The following is a 25,884-nucleotide window of genomic DNA, read 5'->3' as shown; positions in this document are numbered from 1 at the left end:
TAGAACAACAATTTAATTTGATAGTGTTGGGCCCGTGCTAGACATCTAGTATAATCGAACAACGTTTCATTTCCGGGTTTATGGATTGGATTCCGTCAGCCTCACGACATAATCAGAGTGAGGCTTTGGTTACCGACAAACGCTCCGGATAGAGGATAGTCTAGGCCGATTCATAGATAGATCTCTCTCCATATAGATAGGTATCTCCGTGGATAGAGATAAAGATAGGGATCCATCTAGATCTTGATTCACTATTTCCATATTTTTTCTTTTTTCTGATTGATTGCCTTTTTTTTTTACGACAAGCTTTCGTTTTCAATCTTAATGCAGGAGCGGAAAGCCACTTGACTGTAAGGAACTGGCCCTGGGTCCTTCCTTTCTATTCCTCGGTAAGCGGACCGTGGGAGCATGGGGGGCGATATCTGCTTTTGACTGATAGAAAGCATCTCTCTTTTGTCCCTCCGCGCTAGGCGCTTACCTTTTTTGGCTATAGGGTTGGGGTGGCTTTCTGGGTGAGACTGATAGAAAGAAAGGACGGGGGGCAACCATTCTATTTGTTCTTCGCCGCTTTGGGTTGTGGGGCTTACTTCCTAGCCCCAGTGGGAGTAGTGACTAGCGTTATAGGTCGTTGGGCGGCCGGAAGGTTGCCACGAGTAAGTAAGTTTGGGGGACCGAAGGCAGTTCTCCGTGCACCGGACACGTAGCTTACCGAATCAGTTACGACACGGATGGGAATGCATGCTACGAAAGATAGGGTCGAGTCTGATACATCAACCGTCTACTCAATATCCTTGTACAAGTCCACAATGATTACACGAGATGAACCTTGGTTTGGTGAATTGAAGTTGGTGATGTCAGAATTTGCACCTATTTGTATCTATTTAGTGATCAGCCCGCTAGTTTCTTTGATCCCACTCGGTCTTCCTTTTCTATTTTCTTCCAATAGTTCGACCTATCCAGAAAAATTGTCGGCCTACGAATGTGGTTTCTGCCAGAGAAATCCATCAATGCTACTTGATAAATGTTAAAGGGGAAACACAGATAAGGTGTATGTGGCACCTCTCTATGGCCTCCATTCTTTTTTCTCCTTTTTTGATATTTTTTTCTTAATTCTTTTCATTAAATATTTTATTTATTAAATTAAAAAAACAATCATATTTACTATTCTAATTTAATCTAATGAGTTACAAAAAACCTCCATCTATTCATATTCTATACTTAAATAACATGTCTCTTCAACTTATTCTTATGGATTATCAAATCTATAAATTACAATCATCCATGAAAATGTTGAATATTCATTTTTCATTTTTCACATTCTTTCTTTCTATTAGTGTAGTTTTTTTCTCATTCTTTCTTTATAATAGTGTAGTTTTTTTTTCTTTAAAAAAAATAAAAATTATTCTTCATCTTTTCCATAAGAAATCATAGAAAAGATAGTGACATGATATGTTCTTCACTTTGATAAAGATCAGATATATTCTTCAAAGAGATGTTCACATTAATTTAGTACAAGATCATCAAAATGAAGAAGAAAGTTTAATTATGTTGAAAGATTCATTAAGAGAGATGATCATATTAGTATAAAGTTTGAATGCTTTCAATATTTTAAAGATTCATTAATGTATTGTTTTTATTTCAATATTCTAAAATTTTGCCATGCCTGAAAGTATATTATCTATGATACATTTCTAATAGCTATTACATATTGTTGTACTTAAAAATCTCATAGAGAAATGAAGTTGCACCTCTCTTTGGCAAAAGATTCTATTTATCTTTTTTCCATAATTTTTCATATTTTTCTATTTACTTATTATTGTACAAAAAATAAATATATCAACTACTACTCCTCTATTTATTGTTATACTTAAATGTCTGAAAAATTATTTACACTAATTATTATTCTTTGTTACAAAAAATTATAAGTCTCAATATTCACTACTTTAATATTTCAAGATATTTGTCTATTTTTTTTTCCTCTTTCACTTTTGTTAAACACAATGGAGTAGTACAAAAAGAGAAGAAGTTGATTTGCTTGCTTTCCTAATAAAACTTAAACACCCAACAAATGTTGAATAGTTCATGAGTTATTTTTGGTCTTCATTATTTTATTTTTTCCTTCTTTTATTTATTTTAAAATTCTTATCTCCATAACTTATACCTAATTGAACTTTTACTTTAATTAATATTATTAACTATTTTTCTTTAAATTTTTATATTCATAACCCCCAACTATTTAATTTCAAAATTTAAGATACCTTATTATATTAATTTCTTCAATTTTGTCTATATAAAGTCATTTTTTTCATTAGATTCCTACTCAAGATTATTATTTTTATTCCATATTTGAAATAGTGATATTCGATATTATTGTTATAGTATCAGATTTATACTTTAGTTTGTACTTTAGTTTGACTTCATGAAAAGACACTTGGATATGGATAGAAGGGGTGCCTAATAAAAGCTCAAAAATAATTGCATTGATTATATGATTTTTTATCATATTTATTTTTGTGATTAAGGACTTGACAAAATTGTGTTGTTATTTTTCTCTTTTTACTTACTTTTTCATATGTTCTCTCTCTCTATATTTTTTAAAATTTAGGTTCTTATAATTTTTTTTAATTTTACTAAATTACATTTTCATTTAGGCTCAAATTAGTTATTTGTAACTTTGTCAAAACACAACTAACTACGTTAATAGACGTTTAAATTTTATTACTCATGGCTCAAAAAATTGCATATTAAGTATTGAAATACGGAATTATTAGGTATTTCTTATGGTGAAGAACCATTTAAATTTGTTCATTTCTACTATTTCTAATGAATCACCATAATAATATAAGATATATACGAAAAATTAGCAGTAGAGGTTTATTTAGATGATAATGAAAAATAGAGAATAATAATTATTTAGATGATGATAATAAGAGAAAAAACAAGGACAAAGAAAGGATTAAATATTGAAGAAGAAATGAAATAGAAATATTTATCTATATTTCCTCCTATTTTTAGTTTCATCATTTATTTTTCCGAACTAAAGGAAGATTCATCGGATAGTAAATTTATCATTTGACAAAAATAAGAAAAAAAATCAAGTACTTAAATATGTTTATCCGAATTTTATGTATTAACATCATAATATATGGATTTTTTTCTTAATAAATTAGTCTTTTGTTTTTGAAAAATATTTGATAATAAAAATGTAATTCACTTAAGCTCTAATTTTTAAAAAAATATTTGTATTGTGATTTTATCATTTTTCTTATTTCTATAATTGATTTTTTATTTTTTGTATCATAATTATTTTTTAAAATAAATTTACATATATATTTCATAACTGCGCGAATCGCGGCCAAATTTCCTCGTTCACAATATTTGGAGAGAACACTTTACGAATTATGACATGAATTATCATCAATAATAATAGCAACCTAATCTTAAGATATTTATTTGCTAAATTATCAAAATAGATTTGGCTTCTTTTTTTTTCCAGAAGTTTTGCTTGAAAAAAGTTCCACATCATCAAACATCAATATACTAATAAAATATATCACTTAAATTGGTTGAATGACTTTATACGTGAAAATAACAATAATTAAATGACTTTTCTGATATAAAACAAAGAACAACAAAATGACTTTTTAAATAGTTGAGTGATAATATGATAAGTTAATTCTTGACATTTACTATTAAAGATAATGTAGTCCAAAAATATATTGGTTTTAAGACGCAGAATTGCTGGATATGATTTACTACTTGAAAGATGAAAATTGAGAACCAGACATGTGTACCATATCAATGTGTTAATAACAAAACTATTTTGGCCACTTTGACTAAGTCCTTGGCTGACGGAGAATTGTTGGCTTTTCATTTTTTAAAAGAGCTTGAAAATAATTCGACACCATCATTATCTACCGAAAATATAACTTCAATTGATTAAGTGACTTTTTACGTGAAATGACAACAATTAAATAATTTTTCTGTTACAAAACAAAGAAAAGTGACTTTCTGAATAGTTGAGTGATTATGTGAAAAATCAACTATTGGCATCTACTACATGAATTAGAGATAATGTAACCAAGAGTTTTATAGATCTAAAACTGAAAATTATTGGATATGATCCACTACTTTAGAGATAAGAATTGATAACCACACATGTTTGTATCATACGTTAAAAGTGGTCATGTCATGACCGATGTCTAATAACAAAACTATTTTGGCCACTCTGACTAAGTCCTTGACTGAAACAACTCAAAATTTGACTTGAGAATGACTATATTTTCTCTTATAGCAACCAAATTTGCAAAATTTGAAGAAATCGTGTTTCCTGTTGATCTTTAATTTATTTTGTTTTTCTTCTCGGGACTAGAGAAATGTGTTTAATTATTATTCGTGAAAACAATCTTATGAAGCTTACCCCCTATATCTCAATTTATAATGCATGGTTTGAATTCTCAAGAGTCAAATCCTTTAATTTTTATCGTAAATTCAGGCATGAAGTCTTTAAAATTTTAAAATAAAATTTATATATTTAAAAACTACGTAAAAATTACTATAAGTCATAATAATTGATCCACAAACCATCTTCAGAGTGGTTGCATTTAAAGGGAAAGAATTAGATTTTTTAATATTCACAAACCATCCTCAATGGTTGAGATATCTTAATCTATCTCTAATAAAACACTATTAATTTGCGATCAAATTTTCTTCAAGGGTCATTACCTATTCTAACAAATTCCACAAGATACTTCATACAAAAAAATAATCTTAGTGAAGAAATTCATTTTATATATTTGTAAATCGGTTTAAGAGTCATTGAAATTTAATTTTATCAAAAGATTCGAGCATGAGAAATTCGAAACTCTTGGAGGTCTCATAAAAATAAAATACCCTTTGCAATACGACTTTAATAGGCAGATCGTAAAATTACCTAATTTTTACACGTTCTATTGACAGATAGGCCACTTACTATAAAACTACGTTCACTCCTCGAAACCCATAAGTCTCAGTTGTTTGTGAATAATTTGTGTTTCAAATTGAGACGATGATGGTTCAAGTATGGAAAATAAATAACTTATTATTCGAAAGCAAAATGTGCAAAAAAAGTGACATTCAAATTTAATTTTGACCATTATCTCTTAATTTTCTTTGCTCTTCATTTATTTGGCTATTCATTTTTCAAAAGTTCCAGACATCAATATCTAGCAGGTCCCATAAAAATAAAACACCCTTCTCAACACGGCTAAGACAGATTGACAAATGACAACATTTTCTCAAACAAAAAAACAGAACAACACAAATTTGCAACAAATGGAGAGAAGACATTACGAATCATCGTAACATATAAGACTGAGAATTGTTGGATATGGTCCACTAATGTAGAGATGAGAATGGAGAACCAAACATGTTTGTATCATACACTTAGTAGGCGTTTGGTCATCCTATACCGTATCATGATATGGTATCGTGAGATGGAATCAACATTTGGACATGCGATTTTACGTTGATTCCATCTCATGATTCCATATCATGAGATGTGATTCTATATTCTCCAAAAACCATGATATGAAATTATATGGGAATTCTATATCACGATTTGAGATATTTTAATACAAAAATTGATCCACGAGTTTATATTTTGTTAAAACAACCCCATGGACTTTTGGAGCTTGGAAAAATAGATTCAATATTTTGTTAAAACAACCCCACATTTATATCTACTAACCATTTATTTCATATGTAAACAAAATTTATAATCACATCATTACTTTTTAAAATTTATTATTCTCACCGACATAAAACTTATTATTCTCAAATCTCACCAACATATAGTCATTTTTACTCACACCAACCAATTGTTGAGTAACAAGTTTGTTCTGTTCATTTACTCCAACACTTAATTTTATTACTTGTACCATTTTGCATTTATTACAACTATAGTTATATCTATTTGAACATGGAGTGAAAGATCTTCTCTTCATTTACTCTAATAAATTGATATGAAAGTTAGGTTGGATAGGCTTAAATGCAAAATTATTTATACTCAATCAAAAAATCTTGAAGAGCCTATGAAAGGTTTTCTTTTCATTTACTCCAATATATTGATGAAGTGAAAGTTAGGTTGGATGAAACAATTACTTAAGTGGAGAACAAATAGCTTTGTAATAATTTATTATGCAATTTTATAAATTTTTATTTATTTGATAAGATTGAATAAACAATTCGGGCTATTTTAATAGTTTTACAACTTATGGGATTTTTATGTCTATGAGGAACTATACAACACAAAAATTCCATATTACATGTCCAAACAAAACTTCAATTTCATCTCATGATTCCATATCATGATACCATATTTATTGGCTTTAAAACGTAGAATTGTTGGCTATAGTCCATTACTTTAAAGATGAAAAAGAGAACCAGACATGTCTGTATTAATATGTAATAACAAAATTCTTATGGCCACTTTGACTAAGTCATAGGCTGAAGGAGAATTGTTGGCTTTTCATTTTTTAAAAAGCTTGAAAATAATTCCACACCATCATTATCTAATGAAAATATAACTTGAATTGATTAAGTGACTTTATACGTGAAATGACAATAATTAAGTAATTCTTATGTAACAAAACAAAGAAAAGTGACTTTTCGAATAGTTGAGTGATTATGTGAAAAATCAACTCTTGACATCTACTACATGAATTAGAGATAATGTAGCCAAGAGTTTTATTGATCTATAACTAAAAATTATTGGATATGATCCACTACTTTAGAGATAAGAATTGATAATCAGACATGTTTGTATCATACATTAAAAGTGATCATGACCGATGTCTCATAACAAAACGATTTTGGCCACTTTGACTAAGTCCTTGGCTGACGGAGAATTGTTGGCTTTTCATTTTTTAAAAGAGCTTGAAAATAATTCCACACCATCATTATCTACCGAAAATATAACTTGAATTGATTAAGTGACTTTTTACGTGAAGTGACAACAATTAAATAATTTTTCTGTTACAAAACAAAGAAAAGTGAATTTCTGAATAGTTGAGTGATTATGTGAAAAATCAACTCTTGACATCTACTACTTGAATTAGAGATAATGTAACCAAGAGTTTTATAGATCTAAAATTGAAAATTATTGGATATGATCCACTACTTTAGAGATAGGAATTAATAATCAGACAGGTTTGTATCATACATTAAAAGTGATCATGACCAATGTCTCATAACAAAACTATTTTGGCCACTTTGACTATGTCCTTGGCTGACGGAGAATTGTTGGCTTTTTATTTTTTAAAAGAGCTTGAAAATAATTCACACTATCATTATCTACCGAAATTATAACTTGAATTGATGAAGTGACTTTTTAAGTTAAATGACAACAATTAAATAATTTTTCTGTTACAAAACAAAGAAAAGTGAATTTCTGAATAGTTGAGTGATTATGTGAAAAATCAACACTTGACATCTACTACATGAATTAGAGATAATGTAACCAAGAGTTTTATAGATCTAAAACTAAAAATTATTGGATATGATCCACTACTTTAGAGATAAGAATTGATAACCAGACATGTTTGTATCATACGTTAAAAGTGGTCATGTCATGACCGATGTCAAATAACAAAACTATTTTGGCCACTTTGACTAAGTCCTTGACCGAAACAACTCAAAATTTGACTTGAGAATGACTATATTTTCTCTGATAGCAGCCAAATTTGCAAAATTTGAAGAAAACGCGTTTCTTGTTGATCTTTAATTTATTTTGTTTTTCTTCTTTGGACTAGAGAAATGTGTTTAATTATTCTTTGCGGAAACAATCTTATGTAGCTTACTCCCTCTATGCATTGTTTGAATTTTCAAGAGCCATCCTTTAATTTTTATCGTAAATTCAAGGATGCAATCTTTAAATTTTTAAAATAAAATTTATATATTTAAAAACTACATAAAAAATACTATAAGTCATAATAATTGATCCACAAACAATCTTCTAAGTGATCGCGTTTAAAGTGAAGAATTAGAGTTTTTAATATTCAAAAACCATCCTCGGAGGTTGACATAGCTTAATCTATCTCAAATAAAACACTATTAAGAAATTCCTTTTATATATTTGTAAACTCGATTTGAGAGTCATTAAAATTTAATTTTATCAAAATATTCAAGCATGAGAAAGTTTAAACTTTTGGAGATCTCATAAAAATAAAATACCCTTTGCAAGATGACTTTATTAGGCAGATTGAAAAATCACCTAATTTTTACACATTTCATTCAAATTGAGATGACGATAGTTCAAGTAAGGAAAATACATAACTTATTATTCGAATGTAAAACTGGCAAAAAAAAGTGATATTCACATATATTTTTGACCATTATCTCATAATTTTCTTTATTCATTTTTCAAAAGTTCCACATCATGAGACATTAACATCTAGCAGATCCCAACAAAATAAAACACCCTTCTCAGCACGGCTAAGAAAAATTGAAAAATGACAACATTTTCTAAAAGACAAAAACAAACAACCCAAATTTGTAACAAATATACTACGAATCATGGTAACGTCTAAGATTGAGAATTGTTGGATATGATCCACAATTGTAGAGATGAGAATTGAGAACCAGACATGTCTGTATCATACATTAAAAGTGGTCATGACCGATGTCTGATAACAAAACTATTTTGGCCACTTTTGACTAAGTCCTTGACGGAAACAACTCAAAATTTGACTTGAGAATGACCACATTTTCTCTGATAGCTGCCAAATTTGCAAATTTGATAAAAACATGTTTCCTGTTGATTTGCAATTTATTTTGTTTTTCTTCTTGGGACTAGAGAAATGTGTTTAATTATTCTTTGCGAAAATAATCTTACGAAGCTTACTCCCTCTATCTCAATTTATAATGTATAGTTTGAATTTTCAAGAGCCAAATCCTTTAATTTTTATCGTAAATTCAGGCATGAAGTCTTTAATTGTTAAAATAAAACTTATATATTTAAAAACTACGTAAAAAGTACTATAAGTCATAATAATTAATCCTCAAACCATCTTCTAAGTGGTTGCGTTTAAAGGGAAAGAATTAGATTTTTTAAAATTCACAAACCATCCTCAAAGGTTAAGATATCTTAATCTATCTGTAATAAAACACTATTAATTTGCGATCCAATTTTCTTCAAGGGTCATTACCTATTCTAACAAATTCCACAAGATACTTCATATCAAAAAATAATCCGAGTGAAGAAATTCCTTTTATATATTTGTAAAATCGATTTGAGTCATTGAAATTTAATTTTATCAAAATATTCGAGCATGCAAAATTTCAAACTCTTGGAGGTCTCATAAAAATAAAATACCCTTTGCAATACGACTTTATTAGGCGGATTGAAAAATCACCTAATTTTTACACATTTCATTGACAGATATGCCACTTACTATAAAATTATGCTCACACCTCGAAATCCATAAATCTCAGTTGTTTGTGAATAATTTGTGTTTGATAGTTCAAGTAGGGAAAATAAATAACTTATTATTCGAATGTAAAACTCGCAAAAAATAAATGATATTCTATATCTACTATATTAGAAGAGCCAGTGGAAATGTTGGTATCAACATGCCTGCTTGGAGTTTTGAAGGGTATTTTAGATATTTAAGTTTCAATTGACCAATTGTCTCGGCGGAAAGTTCAATTTCTTATAGATGTTTTGTTATATTTTGTCTGTGTAGACGTTTTTGCCATTATGAAAAAGCTACCCTTCGTGTGGGCCCAACCTCACTCTTTGGACAATTTCTTTCCTCAACATATATTATCATTTCTTTCCTTTATATTTTTTAACTTACCATTATTTATTTATCTAAACATTGTTTAGTTATATGTATTAATTATTAACATTAACATATGGACATTATATTAAAAATATTTTTTAGCTGTAATAGCTTGATTGTCGCTAAACATGTACTTTTAATGACAATTAGCTCTCTTTGTAAGTGTCCCTAAAGTCTATAGTAAAATTGAATCTAATGACAATTAACTAATGTCGGTAAATGCTTTAGCACTCTTTGTTAATGTTTATATTTATTGCCGCTAAAAATCATTTTTGTTATATTGGGAAGAAATTAAATTTTTGTTTGGTTATTATCATTTATAACGTAAGATTTATATTGATACTTAATGTACTTACTAGATTTATTAGCAATTTTTTTTAAACGTAACTTGCAACATTAAATTAAATCCATATTTATTAGTATAATACATTTGAATTGTGAATTTGACTTTTTAGTTTTATAAGATAAATTACATTAATTACATAATTAAACATTCGTATTTAGTTCGAGTTATTTTAAGGTTGTCAGTAGTTCAGGAATGAAACTAATAATTCGCATCGAATTTATGATTTTCTTTAATACTTTTCTCTAAAAAAATTGTATGATATAGTCTGAAATTAAATTAATATATACAAGTATTCAAATTCCTATAGAGTGCAACATAAAATTTCAATAAGAAAAAATAATATTGGATTTAATAGTCTGAAAACAATAAAATTGGATTTAATAGATATAAAATGAAAACATTATAATGGTAAAATGCAAAAGTACCCCCAACCTATGCCCGAAATCCCAGAGACACACTTATATTATAGTAAGGTCCTATTACCCCCCCCCCCCCCCCCCCCCCCCCCCCCGAACTTATTTTATAAATAATTTTCTATCCCTTTTCGACCTACGTGGCACTATCAACCAGATAGCTTGAAAAAATTGTCAACACGCGCTAGGCCCAGAAGATAGTGCCACGTAGGCCGAAAAGAGGTAGAAAATTATTTATAAAATAAGTTTGGAGGGGTGGGGGTAATAGGACCTTAGTATAGTATAAGTGTCTAAAATTTCGGGAATACGTTGGGAGGGGGGGGGGTACTTATGCATTTTCCCCATTATATTATGAACAACAGTAGTAGTCGAAACATAAATAAATTTCATGTCTATTAAAAAGTAATAATTGACATGACTATTTTACTGTTCTATCCATATTAACTACGTAATGTTTAATATTAAATCTTGAAAAATGAGTAGGAGAATAAATAATTAATGCTAACGTTAGTAATGAAAAATAATAATTTTCTTTCCTTGATATATTACAAGTAGGTAATTACAAGTGACAAATAAAAATAAAAATCTATTTTTAAAATAATGAAAGTGTAAAAATGAATAAGGAGAGTATATCATAATTGAAATTGTTAGGCCATGTGCAGCACGGGCGTTCTTCATCTAGTTCAAATATAGTTTTGACCATACATTATCTCTTAATTTTCTTTGCTCTTTCATTTATTTGGCTATTCTTTTTTCAAAAGTTCCACATCATCAGACATCAATATCTAGCAGGTCCAATAAAAATATAACACCCTTCTCAACACGCTTAAGACAGATTGAAAAATGACAACATTTTCTCAAAGACAAAAACAAAACAACCCAAATTTGCAACAAAGACATAACAAATCATCGTAACGTCTAAGACTGAGAATTGTTGGATATGATCCACTACTGTAGAGATGAGAATTGAGAATCAGACATGTCTGTATCATACACTAAGAGTGGTCATAATCAATTTGTGATAACAAAACTATTTTGGCCACTTTGATTAAGTCCTTGCCTGAATTAGACCTCCAACACAAAACAATCCAAAATTTGACAAGAGAATGACAACATTTTTTTCTCCGATAGCAGCCAAATTAGCAAATTTGGAAAAAACGCGTTTCATGTTGGTCTTTAATTAGTATAAGTTACGTACAATATCAAATCCTATGAATCCGAAACAATAAAACTCAAAATATGATGATGGTTTCTAGCAAAACATTCTCTTCGCTTCAGTTTTTCACTCTTTTGTACCTCTTTACAGTTACTTTTGCTTCCACTGATGAAGCAACTGCCCTCTTGAAATGGAAAGCAACTTTCAAGAACCAGAATAATTCCTTATTTGCTTCATGGACGCCAAGTTTTAATGCATGCACGGACTGGTATGGAGTTATATGCTTTAATGGGAGGGTAAACACGTTGAATATTACAAATTCTAGTGTCATTGGTACACTCTATGCTTTTCCGTTTTCATCCCTCCCTTTTCTTGAAAATCTTGATCTTAGCAAGAACAATTTCTCTGGCACCATTCCACTTGAGATTGGTAATCTCACTAATCTCGTCTTTCTTAACTTGAACATCAATCAGTTTTCAGGAACAATCCCAGAACAAATCGGTTCACTAGCCAAGCTTCAGATCCTCCGTATATCTAAAAACCATTTAAATGGTTCTATTCCTGAAGAAATAGGTTACCTAAGGTCTCTTACTAAGCTGTCTTTGGGTAGGAACTTTCTTACTGGTTCCATTCCTGCTTCATCTGGGAATTTGAACAACTTGTCTTTTTTGCTTCTTCATAATAATCAGCTTTCTGGCTCTATTCCTGAAGAAATAGGTTACTTGAGTTCTCTTACTGAGCTAGAATTGAGTAGTAACTCGCTTAATGGCTCTATTCCTGCATCATTGGGGAATTTGAGCAACTTGTCTGTTTTGTATCTTTATGATAATCACTTTTCTGGCTCTATTCCTCTAGAGATAAGTTACCTAAGGTCTCTTACTGAGCTATCTTTGGCTATGAACTCTCTTAATGGCTCTATTCCTGCTTCATTGGGGAATTTGAGCAACTTGTCTGTTTTGTATCTTTATGATAATCACTTTTCTGGCTCTATTCCTCTAGAGATAGGTTACCTAAGGTCTCTTACTGACTTACAATTGAGTAATAACTCTCTTAATGGCTCTATTCCTGCTTCATTGGGGAATTTGAGCAACTTGTCTGTTTTGTATCTTTATGATAATCACTTTTCTGGCTCTATTCCTCTAGAGATAGGTTACCTAAGGTCTCTTACTGACCTAGAATTGAGTAATAACTCTCTTAATGGCTCTATTCCTGCTTCATTGGGGAAATTGAGCAACTTGTCTTTTTTGTATCTTTCTGCTAATCACTTTTCTGGCTCTATTCCTCTAGAGATAGGTTACCTAAGGTCTCTTACTGAGCTATCTTTGGGTATGAACTCTCTTAATGGCTCTATTCCTGCTTCATTGGGGAATTTGAGCAACTTGTCTGTTTTGTATCTTTCTGCTAATCACTTTTCTGGCTCTATTCCTCTAGAGATAGGTTACCTAAGGTCTCTTACTGAGCTATATTTGGCTATGAACTCTCTTAATGGCTCTATTCCTGCTTCATTGGGGAATTTGAGCAACTTGTCTGTTTTGTATCTTTCTGCTAATCACTTTTCTGGCTCTATTCCTCTAGAGATAGGTTACCTAAGGTCTCTTACTGAGCTATCTTTGGCTATGAACTCTCTTAATGGCTCTATTCCTGCTTCATTGGGGAATTTGAGCAACTTGTCTGTTTTGTATCTTTATGATAATCACTTTTCTGGCTCTATTCCTCTAGAGATAGGTTACCTAAGTTCTCTTACTTATCTATATTTGGGTAATAACTCTCTTAATGGATCTATTCCTGCTTCATTTGGCAATTTGAGAAATTTGGAATATATGTATCTCAATGATAACAATCTCATTGGGGAAATTCCTTCATTTGTGTGCAATTTGACATCACTGGAAGTGTTGTATATGTCGAGAAACAATTTGAAGGGAAAAGTTCCACAATGTTTGGGTAATATCAGCAGCCTCCAGGTTTTGATGATGTCACATAATAATCTCAGCGGAGAGATCCCTTCATCTATTTCCAATTTAACATCACTACAAATTCTAGATTTGGGCAGAAACAATCTGGAGGGAGCAATTCCACAATGTTTTGGCAATATTAGTAGCCTCCAGGCTTTTGATATGCAGAATAACAAACTTACAGGGACTCTTCCAACAAATTTTAGCATTGGAAGTTCACTTATAAGTCTCAACTTGCATGGCAATGAACTAGAGGGTGAAATCCCTCGATCTTTGGCCAATTGCAAAAAGCTGCAAGTTCTTGACCTAGGAGATAATCATCTCAATGACACATTCCCCATGTGGTTGGGAACTTTGCCAGAGCTGAGAGTTTTAAGATTGACATCGAATAAATTGCATGGACCCATAAGATCTTCAGGTGCTGAAATCATGTTTCCTGATCTTCGAATCATAGATCTCTCTAACAATGCCTTCTCGAAAGACTTACCAACGAGTCTGTTTCAACATTTGAAAGGCATGACGACTATTGATCAAACAATAAAGGTACCAAATTATAAAGGAGGTGGATTCTTCTACCAAGACTCGGTGGTTGTTGTAACAAAGGGATTGAAGCTTGAAGTTGTGAAAATTTTGCCTTTGTACACAGTTATTGATCTTTCAAACAATAAATTTGAAGGACGTATTCCTAGTGTTCTAGGAGATCTCATAGCTCTTCGGGTATTGAATATGTCTCATAATGGATTGAAAGGTCATATACCACTATCACTTGGAAATTTATCTGTAGTGGAATCCTTAGACCTTTCGTTTAACCAGCTTTCGGGAGAGATACCACAACAACTTGCTTCTCTTATGTCTCTTGAATTCTTAAATCTCTCCCACAATTATCTCCAAGGATGCATCCCTCAAGGACCCCAATTTCATACCTTTGAGAACAGTTCATTTGATGGTAATGATGGATTACGTGGATTCCCCGTTTCAAAAGGTTGTGGCAATGATCCTGTGTCAGAGACAAACTATACAGTGTCTGCGCTAGAAGATCAAGAAAGAAATTCTGAATTTTTCAATGATTTTTGGAAAGCAGCTCTGATGGGCTATGGCAGTGGACTATGCATTGGCTTATCCATAATATATTTCTTGATCTCAACTGGAAATCTAAGATTGCTTGCAAGAATCATTGAAGAACTGGAACACAAAATTATCATACGAAGGAGAAAGAAGCAGCGAGGTCAAGGGAATTACAGAGGAAGAAATAATCGCTTCTAGACAAGTTTGATTTGAGAACTTCAGGTATTCAAGCTAAGCTCTACACTAATCTTTTTTTAGTTTATTCTAACAACTAATATATTAGGTTTTATGCTTTTTGTTATCAACAAATACGTATTAACGCTTGATACGAATTGCAAGTAATCAGTTGGAAGCTGTGATAACAAAGGCTAAAAATTTATAGTTGTGTGACTCACTTTCTTATTTTTTCAGATTTTCAGGTGCCTGTTGGAGTAATGGATTTGGTTCTTCCTATGTTGCAGCTTATGATTGTTGGATTTGATTTTTAGTTTTATTAGCTTTTCTTAACCTGGGAAAATGTAATATTATGAATTTTGATGATATACAATAAATGTTGTGTGTATTGAATGATGTGTATGCATTTCTCGGATCAATAATACTCACCTCAAAGAATCTAAGAGAGCTGAATTAATGGAGGAAGATATTTAGCGTGTGATATAAGAAAGAGCACTAACAAAGAAGAATATGTAACAACCTTGGGCGTAACCTATGTTGCTCAGACTCTTCAAAAGTGCTAACGGGTGCGTGTCAGATTCTCCAAAAGTAGTGTATTTTTGGAGAATCCGAGACGGATGCGACATCAAAAGTGAAGAGCCCGTGCAACTAAGGGCGTAACTGGTTAACTCACACCCCAAAGCTAGTTATTATGGTGGGAGAGGCCAAGTTTTACTTTTTGTGATAAGGTTGTCGTAGAAACAGTTTCTTGCAGAGATGTAGAGTGAGGTTGCATACAAAATTGCAATACACCCTTGTGGTCCGGCCCTTCACTTAGCCTTTAATTATACAAACATAATGAAGGAGAGATTCAAGGACAGGAAGCACAAAATCAAGAAGACATAGCTGATGTGCCTCAACTACAACTACAAGTTCATATTTGTGTTAGCAGTAAATGTAATCAGGTTATCCATCAAATCAAGATGTTGCTCTCTGTTCAATTTCCTAAAGAACAATTCTTGCATCAATGGAAAGATTAATATCAAATGTCTAAGATGGAGCATGCCTAGTCCTGAAAATTATTGGATATGGTCCACTACTTTAGAGATAAGAATTGAAAACCAGACAAAAGTGGTCATGACCAATGTGTAATAACAGAACTATTTTGGTCACTGGTTAACTCACACCCCAAAGCTAGTTATTATGGTGGGAGAGGCCAAGTTTTATTTTTTTGTGATAAGGTTGTTGTGGAAACAGTGAGGTTGCATACAATACACCCTTGTGGTCCGGCCCTTCGCTCAGCCTTTTATTATACAAACAGGCTTACTCAAAGTAAACTGTTTTTGTCATTTGAATTCATCAATAATGCTCCTTGTTGTGCTCGTAGCACTTTGAAACTTTCCTTTGCCAATTGCAATAATGTTAGTTTGAAACATTTGTGTGTTCTATTACCATGACTATGGTGTTCTCATGTTACAACAGGTTACCAATATGACTCAATTACAAACAATTGTTACAACACGAAGCTTTGATGATGCAGCAGAAATGGTTATTGTGTCGAACTGCTGCTATGACTCAACATAAAGAAGGAGAGATTCAAGAATAGGAACCACAAAATCAAGAAGATATAGCTAATATGCCTCAACTACAAATTCATGTTTGTGTTAGCAGTAAATGTAATCAGGTTATCCATCAAACCAAGAACAATTCTTGCATCAGTGGGAAAATATTCCTTACCAGGTTGAGAGATTCATGGCTAAGATTAATATCAAATGTCTAAAATGGAGCATGCCTAGTCCTGAAAATTATTGGATATGGTCCACTACTTTAGAGATAACAATTGAAAACCAGACATGTCTGTATCATACATTAAAAGTGGTCATGATCAATGTGTCATAACAGAACTATTTTGGCCACTTTGACTAAGTCCTTCGCTGAATTAAATGTGTAACTCAAAACAAACTCAAAATTTGACTTGAGAATGACCACATTTTCTCTAATAGCAACCAAATTTGCAAATTTAAAGAAAACGCGTTTCCTATTCTTTTTGGGACCAGAGATATGTGTTTAATTACTATTTGCGAAAACAATCATATGAAGATTACTCCCTCTATCTCAATTTATAATGCATAGTCTGGATTTTCAAGAGCCAAATAGTTTAATTTTCACCAAAAAATCAGGGAAGTCTTTAGAAAATTTAAAATAAAATTAATATATTTTGAAACTACAAAAAAAGTACTATAAGTTACAATAATTTATCCGCAAACCATCTTCGGAGTGATCGCGTGTGAAGTGAAAGAATTGGAGTTTTTAATATCCAGAAACCATCTTCGGAGGTTGAAATATCTTAATCTATCTCTAATTAAAAAACTATTAATATCCAGTTTTCATCAAGGGTCATTACCTATTCCGACAAATTCCACAAGATACTTCATCATATCAAAATATAATCTCAGTGAAGAAATTCTTTTATTTGGAAAATCGATTTGAGAGTCACTGAAATTTAATTTTATCAAAATATTCGAGCATGAAAAATGTGAAACTCTTGGAGGTCTCATAAAAATAAAATACCCTTGGCAACACGACTTTATTTGGTAGATTGAAAAATCACCTAATTTTTACACATTTCATTGATAGATTGGCCACTTACCATAAAATTACACTCACTCCTCAAAACCATAAGTCTCAGTTGTTTGTGAATAATCTGTGTTTCAAATTGAGACAACAATAGTTCAAGTAGGGAAAATAAATAACTTATTATTCGAATGTAAAACTTGCAAAAAAGTGATATTCAAATTTAATTTGAATATATCATTTAAATTGATTGAATGACTTTATACGGAAAAATGACAATAATTGAGTGACTTTTCTATCACAAAACAAAGAACAGAAAAAACGACTTTTTGAATAATTGATGATAATATGAGAAGTCAATACTTGACACCTGCCATATAAATTCTCACTAGTCAAATTAAAGATAATGTAATCTAGAAATTTATTGGCTTAAGACGTAGAATTGTTGGATATAGTCCATTACTTTAAAGATGAAAATGAGAACCAAACATGTCTGTATTAATATGTAACAACAAAACTATTTTGGCCACTTTGACTAAGTCATTGGATGATGGAGAATTGTTGGCTTTTCATTTTTTAAAAGAGCTTGAAAATAATTCCACACCATCATTATCTAACGAAAATATAACTTGAATTGATTAAGTGACTTTATACGTGAAATGACAATAATTAAGTAATTTTTATGTAGCAAACCAAAGAAAAGTGACTTTCCGAATAGTTGAGTGATTATGTGAAAAATCAACGCTTGACATCTACTACATGAATTAGAGATAATGTAGCCTAGAGTTTTATTGATCTAAAACTGAAAATTATTGGATATAATCCACTACTTTAGAGATAAGAATTGAGAACCAGACGTGTTTGTATCATACATTAAAAGTGGTCATGACCGATGTCGAATAACAAAACTATTTTGGCTACTTTGACTAAGTCCTTGACTGAAACAACTCAAAATTTGACTTGAGAATGACTATAATTTCTCTGATAGCAACCAAATTTGCAAATTTGAAGGAAACGTGTTTCTCGTTGATCATCAATTTATTTTAATTTTCTTCTTTGGACTAGAGAAATGTATTTAATTATTCTTTGCGGAAACAATCTTAAGTAGCTTACTCCCTCTATGCATTGTTTGAATTTTCAAGAGCCATCTTTTAATTTTTATCGTAAATTCAAGCATGCAGTCTTTAAATTTTTAAAATAAAATTTATATATTTAAAAACTACATAAAAAATACTATAAGTCATAATAATTGATCCACAAACCATCTTCTAAGTGGTCGCGTTTAAAGTGAAGAATTAGAGTTTTTAATATTCAAAAACCATCCTCGGAGGTTGACATAGCTTAATCTATCTCTAATAAAACACTATTAAGAATTTCCTTTTATATATTTGTAAACTTGATTTGAGAGTCATTAAAATTTAATTTTATCAAAATATTCAAGCATCAGAAAGTTTAAACTTTTGGAGATATCATAAAGATAAAATACCCTTTGCAATATGACTTTATTAGGAAAATTGAAAAATCACCTAATTTTTGCACATTTCATTCAAATTGAGATGACGATAGTTCAAGTAGGGAAAATACATAACTTATTATTCGAATGTAAAACTCACAAAAAAAAAGTGATATTCACATATATTTTTGACCATTATCTCATAATTTTCTTTATTCATTTTTCAAAAGTTCCACATCATGAGACATCAACATCTAGCAGATCCCAACAAAATAAAACACCCTTCTCAACACGGCCATGACAGATTGAAAAATGACAACATTTTCTAAAAGACAAAAACAAACAACCCAAATTTGTAACAAAGACACTACGAATCATGGTAACGTCTACGACTGAGAATTGATGGATGTGATCCACTATTGTAGAGATGAGAATTGAGAACCAAACATGTCGGTATCATACATTAAAAGTGGTCATGACCGATGTCTGATAACAAAACTATTTTGGCCACGTTTGACTGAGTCCCTGACTGAAACAACTCAAAATTTGACTTGAGAATGACCACATTTTCTCTGATAGCTGCCAAATTTGCAAATTTGATAAAAACACGTTTCCTGTTGCTTTGCAATTTATTTTGTTTTTCTTCTTGGGACTAGAGAAATGTGTTTAATTATTCTTTGCAAAAACAATCTTACGAAGCATACACCCTCTAACTCAATTTATAATGTATAGTTTGAATTTTCAAGAGCCAAATCATTTAATTTTTATCATAAATTCAGGCATGAAGTCTTTAAATTGTTAAAATAAAATTTATATATTTAAAAACTACGTGAAAAGTACTATAAGTCATAATAATTAATCCGCAAACCATCTTCTAAGTGGTCGCGTTTAAAGGGAAGGAATTAGATTTTTTAATATTCAAAAACCATCCTCAAAGGTTGAGATATTTTAATCTATCTCTAATAAAACACTATTAATTTGCGATCCAATTTTCTTCAAGGGTCATTACCTATTCTAACAAATTCCACAAGATACTTCATATCAAAAAATAAGCCGAGTGAATAAATTCCTTTTATATATTTGTAAAATCGATTTGAGTCATTGAAATTTAATTTTATCAAATATTCGAGCATGAGAAATCTGAAACTCTTGGAGGTCTCATAAAAATAAAATACCCTTTGCAATATGACTTTATTAGGCGGATTGAAAAATCACCTAATTTTTATACATTTCATTGACATATAGGCCACTTACTATAAAATTACGTTCACTCCTCGAAACCCATAAGTCTTAGTTGTTTGTGAATAATTTGTGTTTCAAATTGAAACGATGATAGTTCAAGTGGGGAAGATAAATAACTTATTATTCGAATGTAAAAGTCACAAAAAAAATGATATTCTATATCTACTATATTAGAAGAGCCAGTGGAAATGTTGTTATCAACATGCCTGCTTGGCATTTTGAAGGGTATTTTAGTTATTTAAGTTTCAATTGACCAATTGTCTCGGAGGAAAGTTCTATTTCTTATAGATGTTTTGTTATATTAAGTATAACTTACATAAATCCCATAGTGTAAAATCTAAATTACATTTTATCCCTATTCTTTTCTATCTTACAAAAATCCCTTAAAAATTGTAGCATCCGAATACATAGCGTCTGATACATTAAATAACTTGATTGTTGCGCTTAAAAAGGAATCTAAATGTAAAATTAATTATCAGTCCACAAATCACGCAAAAGAGATTAATATCAATCTATTCCAATCCCTAATAGATTTAGAGAATTCAAAATTCAAATTTTCTTCTCATCCATCTATCCCAAATCATAACAGATCCAAATTAGACGATCCATGATGACTTTATCAAAAAAATAAATAAAAAAATCAGAATTTTGAGTGAGTGATCTGAGTTATGAACGATGTAATAGTGATGGAATAGTTGTTGGACAAACGGTTTCTTTTGTAAATCTCATATCCGCCATTACTACTGAATCGAATCTCAAATCCGCCATTGAAACAACAGACAAGATGGCTGGAGAGATACATTATTTTGATGCTACATCCGGTAGAACTGTACGTGTCAAAGTTGAGAAAAAGGTACTCGCTAATTAAAGTAGCGCTCATCTTTGTACTAGATTAGTTGTTTTGTATTGTGAATTAGTATTTTTTATTTTTTGATACATAAGTCCTGATATTATTCATGATACAACGTTAGTTACTACATTATACATAAATAGGTTGCATCATAAAAAAGAAGGAACAAAGCCTAGGGTTTTTTTCTTTGAGCAACTTGCAGCATCTGTTATCGTACAAAAGCTTCAAGACAATATGGATATTCCAAAGATTTCAAATGACACTGACTTGCTTCACCCTCCTACTGAGCTTGAGAAGCAAAAACACAAGCTTATGTGTTTGGTCCAATCACCTAATTCTACTTTTCTGGATGTCAAATGTCAAGGCTGCTTCCAAATAACAACAATTTTCAGCCACTTGCAAACCGTGGTTACATGCCCCAATTGCCAGCAAGTGTTATGCCAGCCAATTGGTGGCCGCGCAACACTTACTGAAGGATGCTCTTTTAGGGTTAAAGAGAATGATATGATGGTCTAGGGTTGATACTTCCTATAGGTACTTTTAAGCTATGATATATTTTAAACTAGGTTTTTAAAGAATGAGTTGGTCAAGAGAACTTTTCCTTTGCTCAATACTTTTTTTGATGTCATTCTGACTATAATATTGTCCATCTTGTTAGTCTTGACACATTTTGAAGTAATTAATTTTCTACTCCATGTTTGCTCAAAAAAAAAAGTTGAATCATATGTGTTAGATTTTTAGATCTGTGTATCATTGTGTGGTAATTCTAAAGTATCAGAAACATGTGAAATACTTCTTTGTTTTTTTAATATATCATTGACGATGCGTGTGTAATTATGGTACATTGGTATGAAATATATCATATAGTTATTCTGTATCTGAAACATGTAAAATGTTGAGGACAATATAGTATGTTGAGATTAGTTGTAATAATGTATCTTGCATTGGTTTTTTTTGGAATGATACATGAAACAGTAGCAAACTTTTAATGTATCTTGTACAATTGCAACAGTGAACAAAGGGAACATGATGACTTCTAACATTGCAAAATATATCAATAGTTAGCTTGTTGAGGCACGACAACTACCTACATTATACTTTTTGAAAGAAGCTAGAATTCTATTTGGTTCTTGAAAGTGCAAAAATGGGGAAATAACATCTTTTACAAATGATACATTAGAGAGGATTTATAATGTAATGTATCTCTAACTTTTACAAGATTTCAGGTTGTTTCATCTTTTTGATATTTTTGTATCAGATCATGATATATGAATCAAATACTTATTTTTTGATATTTTGTATCAGATAATGATATTGTATCAAGTGCTATGATGTGTAAAATACTTATAATAGGCAAAATGTAACAAGATACTAAAAATATTGAAAATTACATTCAAAATAAACAATCTTTTTTTTTAAAAGAAAAACTGTAAAGCTTGAGAAAATGTATCTTCAAAAATAATAAACCCTCCAAAACATTAGTTAATCTATCTTAAAAACAATAAAACATCAAAAGTTGTATGTGAATTGATACATAATTACTAATCCACATGAACCAAGTCATCATGTTGTGGTGGAGTCAAATAACTCTTCGGCTTTGATGGATCATCTTTATCGTTAAGATATCCCACCTAGGCCTTGTCGAGACCATACTTCATAAAAGTGTTGCATATCTCATGCGAAGATTGTCAGCTCGGAAACCATTAGATAGGATGTTGATTTCATCGCTAAAGAATTCGGCAAAGGCAACTACAAACATTCCGTAGATACATTATAAAAATGAATTAAATTTGAACTAAAATGTAACCAAAAATTTAATTACATTATACATTATAGTAACTACAAAGTATCTTACTGTTTAGTTGATACATAATGATAAAAATAGTAACTGATACTCAATACCACTTGATGATATTGTATTTGATACTAAATGAAACGTCATATATTCATTATATGTTATTTAAGTATCATGTTTAAACTATTTTATAATATCATACACTGTTATACAAATTACATCCCATCAAAATAATTTCTACTATATAATTTGATACATTAATTGCAATATATTGAAAAACCAAAAAAAAAATCAAAATTAGGATTTTATGTATAATTTCAGAAGATTTAAAGCAAGCTACAAAACAACATGATAATGTATCGACAACAATGTATCAAATAATGTATCATCTTTTTACCCCAACAAATCAAATACCATACCACATGATAAAAATAATGTATCGGCTTATTTCGACCCAACACACCATAGACCATATCAAACATAAAAAATCGTAAGAAAATTCTGCCGCCATGGATTGAACTGCCAGAAGGTATATGGGATTACATATTGCAGAGGCCACGAAATGCCAATAGAGATATGAAATCTGCACAGAAAGTTTAATTTTGCACTATGTGGAGGCGAATATGCAGGGAAACTTACATGTGGAGAATCATTGATATAGGGATACTTGGATACTCTTAGCCATGTCTTACGACTTAGAGAAAGAGGTAATTTCTGGTACTTGTTTGTTTTCCTTGTTTTGAATTGTTTAAATTTTCCGTATGCATCAGGAAATAAAGAAGAACAAAAATAAAATTGAACAAGAAGATCATGGAATCTTACCTATTGAGTAGTTTGAATCTGATTGACTAGAGAGAGAATCCTTTTGAAAATCAAATTGATACGAAAATTGTAACTGATAAGATTTTGTGGAGAGAAATTAGGGAGAGATTAAAGGAGTGAAAAAAAAGGGAAACTATGAAAAATAAAGGTATGCATATAGTTAATTTATCCATATTAAAGTGATGATGAAAAAGCAACCCTTCGTGTGGGCCCAACCTCACTCTTTGGACAATTTGCTAGCCACTTCTTTCCTCAACATATATTATCATTTCTTTCCTTTATATTTTTCAACTTACCATTATTTATTTATCTAAAAACATTGTTTAGTTATTTGTATTATTTATTAACATTAACGTATGGACATTATATTAAAAATATTTTTAGCGGTAATAGCTTGATTGTCGCTAAACATGTACTTTTGATGACAATTAGCTCTCTTTGTAAGTGTCCCTAAAGCCTATAACAAAATTGAATCTAATGACAATTAACTAATGTCGGTAAATGCTTTAGCACTCTTTGTTAATATTTATATTTATTGCTGCTAAAAATTGTTTTTGTTATATTGGGAAGAAATTAAATTTTTGTTTGGTTATTATCATTTATAACGTAAGATTTATATTGATACTTACTGGATTTATTAGCAATTTTTTTTAAACGTAACTTGCAACATTAAATTAAATCCATATTTATTAGTATAATCTTACATTTGAATTTTTAGTTTTATAAGACAAATTACATAATTAAACATCCGTATTTAGTTCGAGTTATTTTAAGGTTGTAGTAGTTCAGGAATGAAACTAATAATTTGCGTCGAATTTATGAGTGTCTTTAATACTTCTCTCTAAAAAAATTGTATGATATAGTCTGAAATTAAATTAATATATACAAGTATTCAAATTCCTATAGAGTGCAACATAAAATTTCAATAAGAAAAAATATTATTGGATTTAATAGTATGAAAAAATAAAATTGGATTTAATAGATATAAAATGAAAATATTATATTGGGAAAATGCATAAGTACCCCCAACTTATGCCCGAAATACCAGAGACACACTTATACTATAGTAGGTCCTATTGCCAGATCTGAGAGTTTTAAGGTTGACATTGAATAAATTGCATGGACCTATAAGATCTTCAGGGGCTGAAATCGTGTTTCCTGATCTTCGAATCATAGATCTCTCTAACAATGCCTTCTCAAAAGACTTACCAACGAGTCTGTTTCAACATTTGAAAGGCATGACGACTATTGATCAAACAATGAAGGCACCAAGTTCTAAGGGAAGTCGAGTATACTACCAAGACTCAGTAGTTGTTGTAACAAAGGGATTGAAGCTTGAAGTTGTGAAAATTTTGTCTTTATACACAATTATTGATCTTTCAAACAATAAATTTGAAGGACATATTCCTAGTGTTCTAAGAGAGCTCATTGCGATTTGTGTACTTAATTTATCTCATAATGGATTGCAAGGCTATATACCACCATCACTTGGAAGTTTATCTGTAGTGGAATCAATGGACCTTTCGTTTAACCAGCTTTCGGGAGAGATACAACAACAACTTGCTTCTCTTACGTCTCTTGAATTCTTAAATCTCTCTCACAATTATCTCCAAGGATGCATCCCTCAAGGACCTCAATCTCATACCTTTGAGAGCAATTCATATGAAGGTAATGATGGCTTACGTGGATTCCCTGTTTCAAAAGGTTGTGGCAATGATCCTGTGTTAGAGACAAACTATACTGTGTCGCTAGAAAGAAATTCTGAATTTTTCAATGATTTTTGGAAAGCAGCTCTGATGGGCTATGGCAGTGGACTATGTATTCGCTTATCCGTAATATATTTCTTGATCTCAACGGGAAATCTAAGATGGCTTGCAAGAATCATTGAAGAACTGGAACACAAAATTATCATGCGAAGGAGAAAGAAGCAGTGAGGTCAAAAGAGTTACAGAAGAAGAAATAATCACTTCTAGACAAGTTACCAGTAAAGAAGAATTTGATTTCAGAATTTCAGGTATTCAAGCTAAGCTTTACACTAATCTTTTTTAGTTTATTCTAACAACTAATATATTAGGTTTTATGCTTTTTTGTTATAAACAAAATACTTATTAACGCTTGATACGAATTGCTAGTAATCAGTTGGAAACTGTGAGAACAGAGGCTAAAAATTTATAGTGGTATGACTCACTTATTCTTTTTCAGATTTTCAGATGCCAAGAATACGAAGACGCTGGCGTAATGG

The 25,884-nt window shown here is 30.8% G+C and overlaps 4 protein-coding genes across 6 annotated transcripts in view; 3 read left to right on the top strand and 1 right to left on the bottom strand.

The window, feature by feature from the left end:
* Positions 1 to 25,884, bottom strand: part of LOC125813036 (elongator complex protein 2) — a 105,006-nt gene that overhangs the window by 59,419 nt on the left and 19,703 nt on the right. The window lies entirely within an intron of this gene.
* Positions 11,745 to 14,951, top strand: LOC125813031 (receptor-like protein Cf-9 homolog). Its single transcript, XM_049492523.1, has one exon. It carries the CDS (start codon positions 11,820 to 11,822, stop codon positions 14,949 to 14,951), a length of 3,132 nt encoding a protein of 1,043 aa, XP_049348480.1. The 5' UTR covers positions 11,745 to 11,819.
* LOC125813044 (40S ribosomal protein S27-3-like) lies at positions 21,215 to 21,546 on the top strand. The gene has a single exon (XM_049492548.1). The coding sequence runs from the start codon at positions 21,260 to 21,262 to the stop codon at positions 21,539 to 21,541; it is 282 nt and encodes a 93-aa protein (XP_049348505.1). The 5' UTR covers positions 21,215 to 21,259; the 3' UTR covers positions 21,542 to 21,546.
* Positions 25,223 to 25,884, top strand: part of LOC125813037 (receptor-like protein Cf-9 homolog) — a 127,167-nt gene continuing 126,505 nt past the window's right edge. For all 3 annotated transcript variants that reach the window (XR_007442042.1, XR_007442040.1, XR_007442039.1), the window contains exon 1: positions 25,223 to 25,310. The gene's annotated coding sequence lies outside the window, so the exon portion shown is untranslated. The remainder of the gene's footprint in view (positions 25,311 to 25,884) is intronic.

The sequence above is a fragment of the Solanum verrucosum genome, unplaced genomic scaffold (genome assembly GCF_900185275.1).
Source record: "Solanum verrucosum unplaced genomic scaffold, falcon-dt-bn FXZP01000144.1, whole genome shotgun sequence".
Classification (NCBI taxonomy): domain Eukaryota; kingdom Viridiplantae; phylum Streptophyta; class Magnoliopsida; order Solanales; family Solanaceae; genus Solanum; species Solanum verrucosum.
The sequence above is the reverse complement of the archived record's forward strand: the minus strand, read 5'-3'. Positions and strand labels throughout refer to the sequence as shown.